At 28.5% G+C, this 12,079-nt stretch overlaps 1 protein-coding gene and 1 non-coding gene across 2 annotated transcripts; both read left to right on the top strand.

Annotated features, from left to right (window-relative positions):
- Positions 1 to 7,433: 7,433 nt before the first annotated feature.
- Positions 7,434 to 9,456, top strand: LOC124937687 (3-ketoacyl-CoA synthase 4-like). Its single transcript, XM_047477990.1, has one exon. It carries the CDS (start codon positions 7,652 to 7,654, stop codon positions 9,209 to 9,211), a length of 1,560 nt encoding a protein of 519 aa, XP_047333946.1. The 5' UTR covers positions 7,434 to 7,651; the 3' UTR covers positions 9,212 to 9,456.
- A 1,934-nt stretch (positions 9,457 to 11,390) lies between these two features.
- Positions 11,391 to 11,463, top strand: TRNAA-AGC. Its single transcript has one exon. It is a non-coding gene; the product is annotated as a tRNA-Ala (tRNA).
- Positions 11,464 to 12,079: the final 616 nt, after the last annotated feature.

The raw sequence follows: 12,079 nt of genomic DNA, 5'->3' as shown, positions 1-12,079 counted from the left end.
TTCTTCCCAACCAGGGGCGGAGCCACCCATGGGCTTGGGGGCTCCAGCCCCACCTAAATTAAAATCCTAAAAGAAATTTTTTATATGTGTTTGACATGTGAGTCTTAACCTAGTTGACTATGTTATTGAAATGTGAATATGAGGTCAGATGATTAAACCCTGGCCTCACCTTTAACTTATTATATTTTATTTTATAATAATACATCAATTTTAATTAATATATAAATAAGATTTATTTATATAAAAAATTATATATAAAATTTTGTAAATAATAATAGTGTTTTATATTTCTTAATTTTAAACTATTTCAAAAATTTATAAGAAAATATAAATTAATATTAATAAACAAGTTAAAATAAGGAATTTGATATCCCTACTCAAGAACTTAACAAATCTTCTAGAATTGATGTTGATGTAAGTTCTCTTAAACTTGATCCAACATTACGTATTCCAATATGGAAATATCCTTTTAATCAAATAGATGAAATTAGACGAGCTTATATCAAGATGGGGTCATATCAACCTATTAAGGATGAGTACCCGCCGACCAAATTTGGAAATCAAAATCGACGGTTCCAAAGTCATTGATTTAAGAAATTACTTGGTTAGAATACTCTCATTTGAAAGATGCTGCTTTTTGTTTCCCATGTTTCTTGTTTTAACATAAGCAACCCCAAAAACTTACATTTACAATAGATGGATTCAAATATTGAAAATGAGTTAATGATGAGGATAAATGCTCTTTTGTTATGCATATAGGATATAATATTTCACCACATAATAGGGCAGTTGAATATCTTGATAATTTAATGAATATCCTTGTCATATTGACAAAATACTAAATGCACAGTCTTCAGATGAAAAACAAAATAACAGATTACGGCTTACAACAACTATTGAAAGTACTCGGTGGCTCACTTTGCAAGCGTGTGCATTGAGAGAGCATGACGAGTTTTCATCTTCTAATAATCGTGGAAATTTTATTGAAAAAAAGCGAAACATAGAAAGTTAAATCTGAAATGCAAGTTGGAGTCAGCCCCATGTAATTTTTCATCATGGCTCCGCCCCTGTTCCCAACTATTAGTAAAGTAAACAAATAATTTAAGGGTTAAAAAACAATGATCAAAATAGTTAGATGGTCAAAAGTTAACGATCAGAATAGTTTGAGGGCTCTTAGTTAGAGTTATCATGTTGAACGAAAAAAATTGACAGTAAGGCTATTGATGAACTTTCTAAAAGTGAATGATAATTTATTTTAAAAATAATTTTAGAACTAAAAATAAGCGATCAAAGTAATTGGAGGGTCACCCAAGTAATTTAGATATGGGCAAATGGTGGTATGATTACATAAAAATGAAGAACTTCAAAGTTGATGTTGTCTTAGATAATATTTTGATAGATATGTACTACAAATTGGAGAGTATAAAACTCGCACTCGGATCAATAGATATTCAAACTATCGAATTCCACAAAAATGGTTCACCCTTGGGCAAAGTTTGTAAGAAAATGAGAGGAAGTGACCTCCATTAGAACGATAATGAGATATTAGAAGGTTGGTGAGGATAGTGGAGAAATTGATGTATCCATTAATAAATATTTAAGTGTAAATTTACTTAACTTGGTTAATGTTTAAGCGATTCATCCCAACTATTAGTAAAGTAAACAAATAATTTAAGGGTTAAAAATAATGATTAGAATAGTTGGAGGGTCAAAAGTTAATGATGAGAATAGTTTGAGGGCACTTAGTTAGTTTTAGTTAGAACTATCGTGTTTAACCGAAGAAAATTGATAGTAAGGTCATTGACGAACTTTATAAAAGTTTGAACAACAAAACAAATAATTTAAGGACTAAAAATAAACAAGGGTTACAAGTTCGATTTTCACTTAAAATATCTTAAATGAAGTTGATGTCATTATTTTGAGATAATGTTAGTTTCTTCCCTTAAAAAAATTATAATAAATTTGTTAGTAAAAAATGTTTGTAATTAAATAAAATTATCCAACGAAGTGGGTGATTATTTAAAACTCTCTCATTTTAAAGTAATTGCCCATGCTAATTATTTATTAAGATTGATATTTCAAAATATTAGTTTCAATTTGCAGTCAAATAATACCTAAATATGAGCAATTATTTAACCATTAATAATTGAGGTTTTTAAATTATTATCTTGAAATCACATTCGAATAATACCTACATATGGCCAATTATTTCTTCATTTGGAATTGCCATTTTTTTTATATTAACTTCAATTATTTTTTTGAATGTACCTACATATAAACAATTATTTCTTCACAATAAATTGACATTTTATATATGACTTGAACACTTTCCATTTTTAACTTATTCTATTTTTTTTTTTAATTATAAGAAGATAACACGGTTTCACAAATATGATCTCTATTTAAAAAAAATAAATAAACAAATTATTTATTACCATATTTTTATTTTGTAAAAAAATAAAACCAATCATATAACCACTGTTCTTGCTTATCAATTTAATTGTTGCTTATAGTAAATGATCATGCAGGCTCATATGGATAATAAACTCCAAAATAACATTTAAAAGTATTAAATAAATTTATTTGAATCATTTAATTTAATAGAAAAGTCGTTTAGCTTTGTGATAAAAAAAACTTATTTATTATTTAAATAACTTAAATGAGATATAATATCATAAAGAATTATTTATCTAACCTACTATAAAGATTGTTTAATGTTCTTCATATTTATATGTTATCCAACTTATAAAATATTTGTGTGAATAATTCTATATTTATTTTATTTCCAAATCAAAAAATAATTAATATAATATTATGGTATTCAAATTATTTTATATTCAGTTCAATTAAATTATAAGAAATAAATGAATTTATTTTTTAAAATAAAATTTAAGCAAATAATAATAAAATTGATTAAAGAATGAAATTTTATTAATTATTACAGAACTCTTTTGCAACTATTAACAAAATATCTTTAAAATAGAGAATTCATATAAAACACCATTAAAAAATAAGCATAATTTATTGTAAACATTAAAAATTTACACACATTTTAATTTATTTTTAAATAAATAAAATCAAAATATAATTAATCCTGATGCCAAAACTTAATTAATACAATTAATACAATTAATTAGATTAATTATTATAATAATTAAAACCAAATTAATTAAGGAAAATTGCCAAAATAAAAAAATAAAATTATTTGAGATAAATGTTATACTCATTTTCATCTTAAAATAATTTTAAAAAAAATCAGGGATTAAAATAAATATTTTAGAATTAAATGAGGTACCCATTTCATCCTAAAAATTATTTATTTAACCCTAAACATATATACAAAAATAAAATAAAATAAAATAAATTGACAAAATATTTGTCAAACAAACCCTAAATGTTTTAAAATAAAAATAAAATCATAATCGAGTGTAGCCGAAACCCTAGAAGAAAGCTATAAACGAAACCACATTCGCTAGATAGATGAGCGCTAGAATCTCATCCAACGCCCTAGACGCGCCCAAGCCCCACCAGATCGGCTAACGCCCGTTAGCTGAAATGCTAATATTGGAGCGCCCGATCGCTAACAGAATGCGACGAAGAGCTGACGCAACGCTCTACATTTGTCACGAATGCCCCAAAACAACGTTGTTTCGTTCGTCATCGTCTTCTTTATCGCGATCGTCGGAGAGATAAAGATAAAGTCCCATATTTGAATTCTTAAAAATGGAATACAATCAATAGTCAATCAAATCAATGATTCAAAAGCTAAAATAATCACCCTACTTCGGTGATCATTTCTCCTACATCAATAGGGATGAATCATCTCCATTATAGCAAGTTTGATAAAAAAATAGCCAAAACGTCATTAAATCAAAGAATTTCAAACAATCCTCCATTGAAGCTCAAAGTTTTTGATTTTTCGAATATTTCGTATAAGGCACTAAAGCTTGGATCCAGGCATCCCAAAAGCTTCCTTAAGGTCTAAGGAGTGTTCTTCAATCCTTGGTATGCTTTCAATCATCATTTAATTCATACTTTCAGTTTGAATTTGAAAATTTTATTTCAGTTTTGATAAGCTTGTATGATGTCTGGTTGTTGAATTTTAGGATTGGAAACCGATCCTAAAAAATCCAAGCTTTCTGTTTAGGTTAGAATTAATCTATCAACCTTAAATAAAAAAAAATTGAATTTGAATTTCAAAAATCCAGTTCTTGAGTTAATCCTCAAGAACAAGATAAAAAAACTTTCCAAAATGTTTATAATGATGTTGGGTAACTATTTGGATCATTTTGATCAAAATAAAAATTTTCAAAATAATTAAAAACTTTGAGTCTTGAATTGGTCAATCGAACCAACAGTGTTCTTATTTTGGTATAATTAAGTATATGAAGTATATGGAAGTTATTGACAAACTCCTTTTACTTCAAAACAACTTTAAAACCAAAAATTCATTTTTTGACGACAAACTATTTTGAACAAATTGATCATCACCCAAGTCGATTGATACATTGAGATGATGTTTTAAATGTTCTTGGGAGTTTTGTGAATCTACCCAAGCCTTGGATCAAAGAATCCAAGACTCCATCAAATTTGCAAAACTTACAATTTTGATGTTCTTGAGGACTGGTAGGTCCGAGGCGTTTTAGCTAGGACTGAGAGGTCCGTCCAATTATTTTTACATCCAACTTAGAAGTCAAACCTATGATCGAGGAGTTTCGCACCCAACCAAGAACTCCCAAACCAGGACCGATGATTCCATCCAAGACCGAGAATTCTAGCACCCGATAAAGAATTCTAGCCTAGGACCGACAACCTTTAACACCCAGACCGAGGCTTTTCATCCAGGTTTGACAAAGGATCCTGATCCCCGACTAAGAGACTCTTGACCCAGGACCGAGGACTCCTAGCCCTCGATCGATAGAACGAACCCAGTACTTAGGACATAGGTCCTGAGGCCTGTTTGGTTCCCATTTTCAAACTCCAAAATTATTTTTTTAATTTTGGAACATCAAACCATATTCTAAAAATTCCAAAAAATTAAAAAATGATTTCAAAATATTTTTGAAATATTTCCACAAAAATATATTTTGATAAAGACTTATTTGAGATTTATGTTTAAACTCTAATGCTCCTAAATGACTGATATTTTTTAGGTATTTTCCTCAATAGTTGTCATCAGTAACATGTACCAGTATTTCAATATTGTTGTTAATAAGAGTGAGCATAAAATCCGCTATTTGAAATCCGAGTCCGTATCCGATTTTTTTTCAGATTCGGATTCGGATAGTTCAGATTCAGATTCAAATAATTCGAATTTTTTAGTTCGGATTCAGATTCGGAATTAAAAAAATATTTTTGGATATCCGAACTATCCGAAGTCAGAAGTTAGTATTGTTCACGACCAATTGACAAGTCACTTTCTGCAAAAGACGCATGTGACTCTTTATATTCTTTACCTAATATAAAACTAACTGCATGTGACTCTTTACATTCTTTACATAAAAAATTACCAAAATAGTTTTAGTTTTACTCATTTGACATACTATTTCTTCTTTCTCCCTCTCTTTCATTTAACAACTCATGTCAAAATTTTGATTTTACGAGCTTATAAATATCTAACTCTTCAATTTAATTTTTGATTTTGACTAATTTATAATTGTTTGGAATATTATATTTAAAATATGTGGTGTTTTGATGTATTACTTTCTTAAAAAAATATTTAATAGTGATTGTTGCATTCAAGACAATGTGTAAGATATTTCGGATAATTTGGATTATTCGTATCCGTATCCGTATCCGAAAAAAACGAATAATTCGGATTCGGATAGTTCAGACTCAGATAGTAAAATATGAAATTCGGATAGTCCAGATAGTTCGAAATTCGGATAGTTCGGATTCGGATAATCCGAATATTCACTCTTAGTTGTTACAATATTTGAAATAACGCTAAAACTTATGCATGCCTAAGACCGGAAGAATAATCGGTTAATAAAAGGTTATACAACCGATTTTCAAAGCCAAATTTATAAAATAGAGACTGTTTTCAAAACGAGTATGGAGGATGAAGCACGAAAGCAGTTTCCTAAGTATCACAAAATTACGAACTAAAAGAAACTATGACCAATACGTTTGTACACATATATCCGTTTTATTGATTTTTAAAAATCAATTGACAACTCTGTTTTCAATTAAATAATTTTTTAAATTAATTTAAAAAATGAATTTCTAAAAAATTAAATTGTCATTTGATTAAACACAAATTCTTGAATTATTTAAACTTGAACCCAAAATTAATTATTTTATAGTTAATTTCAAAATCTGTCATGAATTATTTAAATATTTTAAAATAATGTTTTATTTTAAAAAATTTCTGACACACAAATCGAGATTGAAATTTTCAAACCTTGAGTTTTCCACAAATCTCGATAAATGATTTTTCCGGAGTTACATTTATTTTAAGATAACTTACTCTTATTAGTTAAAACTGTTAATATATATATATATATGATAAAAAAAAAATAGTTTAAGCACAAAATGATATGAGCAAAAAAAAGAAAAATAGAATACAAGTTAACCAATAAGTTCATCGAGAATAAAGATTAACTTCTCGACCAACTCTACAAAATTTCCGGAACTAATCTAAAAAATGTAGTAATAATAATATTATAAATGATACTCGTCAGACAATTACGAATATTGACGATTTTTTTCCACCAAAAAATAATTTGAATGATAATTCAAATATGTAGGCATGTCAAATTATTCTATCAATCCAAATTTGTCACAAACTACTTAAAGACTCAAACATTACCTAGTTGAATTCTAATAATTCCACAAAAGACTACATATACTAACCACTAGTTTAAAATGCAAATATTAATCATTTTTATTATTTGTTACACAATATAATTCATTTTTATCAAATTATTTTGTTATTTATTTTTTCTCATGTATTATGAATATGAGAATGTATTTGTGTAAATATGATATTTAATAAATCAAATATATATATATATAACATTAATATATATTATTTTTACCCCACTAAAACATCAAAGTCCATTTAAAAGGGCCAAAAATTTAAACTTCTATTCCCTAAGTGAATAGAAACAAATAGTCATATTCTCCTTATTTAAAAAAAAAAAAAAAAGTTAATAAATAATTTTATGATAACTATTATTTGAAGAATATAATCTATTAAATGAAAGAAAGTCATACATTTCAATAAATGAAGTATCTGTACTCTTAGATTTCAATAAATGCTTTTAATAAACAAATTTTATAATAAAGCAAGTTTGACTTGGTAAGATTGAAATTAATATATCAAATTTAATGATTAAAAAAAAAAATCAAACAAACAGACCCTTATAATAGCTCAATTCTGTAAAGCATTTCACGGTTATTATATTCCGCCATCAGCTCCAAAATCAAACTCATGGTATTTTCCTTCTTTGAGGACGGTTTCTAGAGAGAGAATTTCTCTCACAGTTGTTATTTTAACCCTTCCATGGCGAGTCTTTCAAAGTCATATAGAGAGAGAGACTAACCATTGTTATATATATATATATATATATCCTCCATTGACTCACATTATCTAGATCCAATCGGCAAACTGTTAATTTTTCATTTTTGATTTAGCTGTAGCGCCGCCATGGACGGTACGGTCGAAGCTCGAGTAAACGCCGGCCGTGGCGGCGCCGACGGAGGACCGATTGCCGGAGTTCAGATCCAGCAGAATCGGAGGCTTCCTGATTTTCTTCAGACTGTGAATCTCAAGTATGTGAAATTAGGTTATCATTACTTGATCTCTCATTTAATAACTCTATGTTTGATTCCGATAATGGCTGTGTTATTCGTTGAGGTTTCGCAAATGAATCCTGACGATATTCGTCAGTTATGGCTTCAATTGAAGTATAATCTAGTCAGTGTTATAGTTTGTTCTGCGATTATGGTATTCGGTTCAACTGTTTATATCATGACTCGGCCTCGTCCTGTTTATCTCGTCGATTACTCTTGTTACAGAGCTCCTGATAATCTCAGAGCTCCGTTTCATCGATTCATGGATCATTCGAAACAAACTGGCGATTTCGATGAGTCTTCTCTCGAATTTCAGCGCAAGATCCTTGAACGGTCCGGATTAGGTGACGATACTTATGTTCCTGAGGCGATGCATCAGCTTCCTCCCGCGCCGTCCATGGCTGCTGCGCGAGAGGAAGCCGAACAGGTAATGTTCGGTGCGTTGGATAATTTGTTCGGCAATACTTCGATTAAGCCTAAGGATATCGGGATTCTTGTGGTGAATTGTAGTTTGTTTAATCCGACTCCTTCTTTATCCTCCATGATTGTGAACAAGTATAAATTTAGAGGTAATATTAGAAGCTTTAATCTTGGAGGGATGGGATGTAGTGCAGGGGTAATCGCAGTTGACCTAGCCAAGGATTTATTGCAAGTTCATAGAAACACTCATGCTGTAGTCGTCAGTACTGAGAATATAACTCAGAATTGGTACTTTGGGAATAAGAAATCCATGTTGATTCCCAACTGTTTGTTTCGAGTAGGCGGATCTGCAGTTCTGTTATCGAATAAATCCACCGAGAAACGAAGAGCAAAGTATAAACTCGTTCATATAGTCAGAACTCACAAAGGAGCAGACGATAAAGCCTTCCGCTGCGTGTATCAAGAACAAGATGATGCAGGTAAGACAGGTGTATCCTTGTCGAAAGACCTAATGGCAATTGCAGGTGGAGCTCTGAAAACAAACATAACCACGCTCGGCCCTCTTGTTCTCCCCGTTAGCGAGCAATTACTCTTCTTCTCAACCCTGGTCCTGAAAAAACTGTTCAACAAAAACGTGAAGCCTTACATTCCTGATTTCAAGCTGGCATTCGATCATTTCTGTATACACGCAGGTGGAAGGGCTGTTATCGACGAGCTGGAGAAGAATCTGCAGTTGACTGAGGTTCATGTTGAAGCTTCTAGAATGACGCTTCATCGATTTGGGAATACTTCTTCGAGCTCAATTTGGTATGAGCTAGCTTATACAGAAGCGAAAGGGAGGATGAGGAAAGGCAATCGTGTTTGGCAGATCGCGTTTGGGAGTGGATTTAAATGTAATAGCGCGGTTTGGCAGGCTTTAAGAAACGTGAAGCCATCTGGAAATGGACCTTGGGAAGATTGTATTGAGAAGTATCCTGTGAAACTGGTATTCTAGGTTTGGTCTTTGTCTGTCTGTATGTCTGTTGATTTTGATTCAAATTCAAATGTTATTTTTATGTTTGTTTTATGTTTATGTTTATGTTTGGATTCTAAAACTGTCTTGGAGAGGAGTATTAGTAATGATTTACACAGTTGCTGTTACTCCTCTTCTTTCATTGTATTATCTTATTTAGATTCTTAATGTTGATTTAAACAGTGACCCTATTTTTAGAATATGGTATTATTTTTATGTTTGTGTAAGGTTTGGTTGTTTCTTATTTATTGGAAACATCTTGAATTTATTAATAATGTACAATGATCAATCAGTCATTCTGTTTGTTTGTTTTCTTTGAGTTGAAATAATGCTAGTTTCCCAAATAACCTTGTTTGGCGTTCACTTTCCCAAACTAACCTAGTTTGTTCATTCATTCCCAAACTAACCTAGTTTACGTTTACTATTCAAATTCAGTTTTATTTATTTATTTATTTTTTTACATTTAAAATTCATTATATATAAAACTAAATTATTTATATTTTAATATATAATGTAAATTATTATTTTTATAAATTAAATTATTTATATTTTGATATATATTTTAAATTATTATTTTTATAAATTTAATTATTTATATTTTGATATATAATTTAAATTTGATTATTTTTTTATAAATTTGATTATTTATATTTTAATATATATATATATATTTACATTTTAATTATTATTTATATATATAAAATAAATATTCCTTTTGACATTCTAATAAATAATTGATAAATACTAATAAATTTAAAATATTTTAACTATAATAATATAATAATTATATATTCATAAAAACGTTTTTAAATTTATCAATTATTTATTAAATGTAATAATATTTTTAATTAATATTTTAACCCTAGAAATATGGTAATATTTTTATTATATTTAATAAATAATTGATAAATTTAAAAACGCTAATATTTAATTATTATATTGTTATGATTAAAATATTTTAAATTTATTAGTATTCAACAATTATTTATGAGAATTATTTAATATTTATTACATTATATAAATAATAATTAAAATGTAAATATATATATATATATATATTAAAATACAAATAATCAAATTTATAAAAAATAATTATATTTAAATTATATATCAAAATATAAATAATTTAATTTATAAAAATAATAATTTAAAATATATATCAAAATATAAATAATTTAGTTTATATAAATAATAATTTAAAATATATATCAAAATATAAATTTTATATATAATAAATTTTAAATGTAAAATAAATAAATAAATAAATAAAATTGAAATTGAATAGTAAACTAGGTTAGTTTGGGAATGAATGAACAAACTAGGTTAGTCTGGGAAAGTGAACGCCAAACAAGGTCACTTTGGGAAACCGTTCCTTCAATTATTGCATAGAGATGACTGATTATGGTTTTCTTTTTTGTTTGAATTTAGGAAGTTAGTAGATCCCTGACTTCAACTTAAAGGATTTTTTTAGTGTAGGAAGATTGAATGAATCGACTTATTATGTTTGGCATTTTTCAAATTTGTCAACAAAATCATGTAACAAAAATTTCAAAAAATTCAAATTTTGTGAAAATATTACTTTATAGTTTTAATGTTGACAAATTGACACTTTACATAAAGACCTTAAACTAAGATAAGTTGGACTAGAAAAATGATCTGAAAACTTGATTAGTTTATTGAGTATATTATTTTTTAAACTTTATTACTATATACAACTTAGTTAATATTGTTTTTTACCCTAACTCAGTAGTAAGAGTCGACTTAAGATCAAAAGATCACGGACTCGATTCCACCTGGAAGCGCTTTAAGTTTAAACTGGACCATGGTAGTAGGATGTATGCTAGTTCTCCTTTCATTCCCAAAACAAGGCTAATATTTTTGAAATAATCTTAAAAAAATAAGGTGTTGGCTAGATCATTATTGTGCATGAGACGAGATAATAATATTAATATTGTGATTTTGTCTTTCTTTGTGTTAAGTGAGTTTTGGATAATGGAGTTGAATTGAGAGATTAGAAAATGAATGCTAATGTTGATGTTTTGTTTGTTAAAAAGAGTCACTTATTTGTTCTCTTTTGGTTACTGTTTTCATTATTACATAATTTCAAAAACCCACACTTAAAATAAATAAATATATTTAAATATAAAAAAATTAAAACAAAGGGGATGTAGCTCAGATGGTAGAGCGCTCGCTTAGCATGCGAGAGGTACGGGGATCGATACCCCGCATCTCCATTTTGTGTTCATATATATACATTTTCAACCTAATTCATTTTTTTGGGTGTGGGTGTGTTCATATATATATACATTTTCAACCTAATTCATTTTTTTGGGTTTTGGTGCTTCTTCCTAACAATAAATAGGGGCAAATTAAATTGCACTGATTTTTTCCTATAACATGAAAACATTAATTAAAATGCACAAATTGATTCATTGTGTTATCCAAATACAAAAACACTTGTATGGAGTTTAATCCAACAATATAATAAAGAGGCTAAGGTGTAAATATAGTCCAAATTAGCCATATGGGAAGAAACAAAGACAAAAATACAATCCTAAAAACCCAATGATATATTTAAAAGATAGATAAGTTACTTACCAAAACATATATGGTAGGTGTCACACGGACAAAATTACGCAGCGGATTTTTACTAACTTTTTCGTCCTTGCGCGACTTGTTTTGCGCACCAAAACAATCAGCCAAACTCAACACCGAGGTTTATTTCTCGCACAGAAATAAACAGCGAACTCACAACAATCAATAAGTATGCAGGAAAGTAAAAGACACACAGAATTACGGGCCACGCCCAATTTTATAATATTATTTCGCTCACAAATAACTATTACAAAG

The sequence above is a fragment of the Impatiens glandulifera genome, chromosome 5 (genome assembly GCF_907164915.1).
Source record: "Impatiens glandulifera chromosome 5, dImpGla2.1, whole genome shotgun sequence".
NCBI lineage: Eukaryota > Viridiplantae > Streptophyta > Magnoliopsida > Ericales > Balsaminaceae > Impatiens > Impatiens glandulifera.
This window is presented reverse-complemented; position numbering and strand designations above follow the sequence as displayed.

Coding starts and splice junctions, on each gene's coding strand:
- LOC124937687 (XM_047477990.1), top strand. CDS start 7,652: ATGGACGGTACGGTCGAAGCTCGAGTAAACGCCGGCCGTGGCGGCGCC.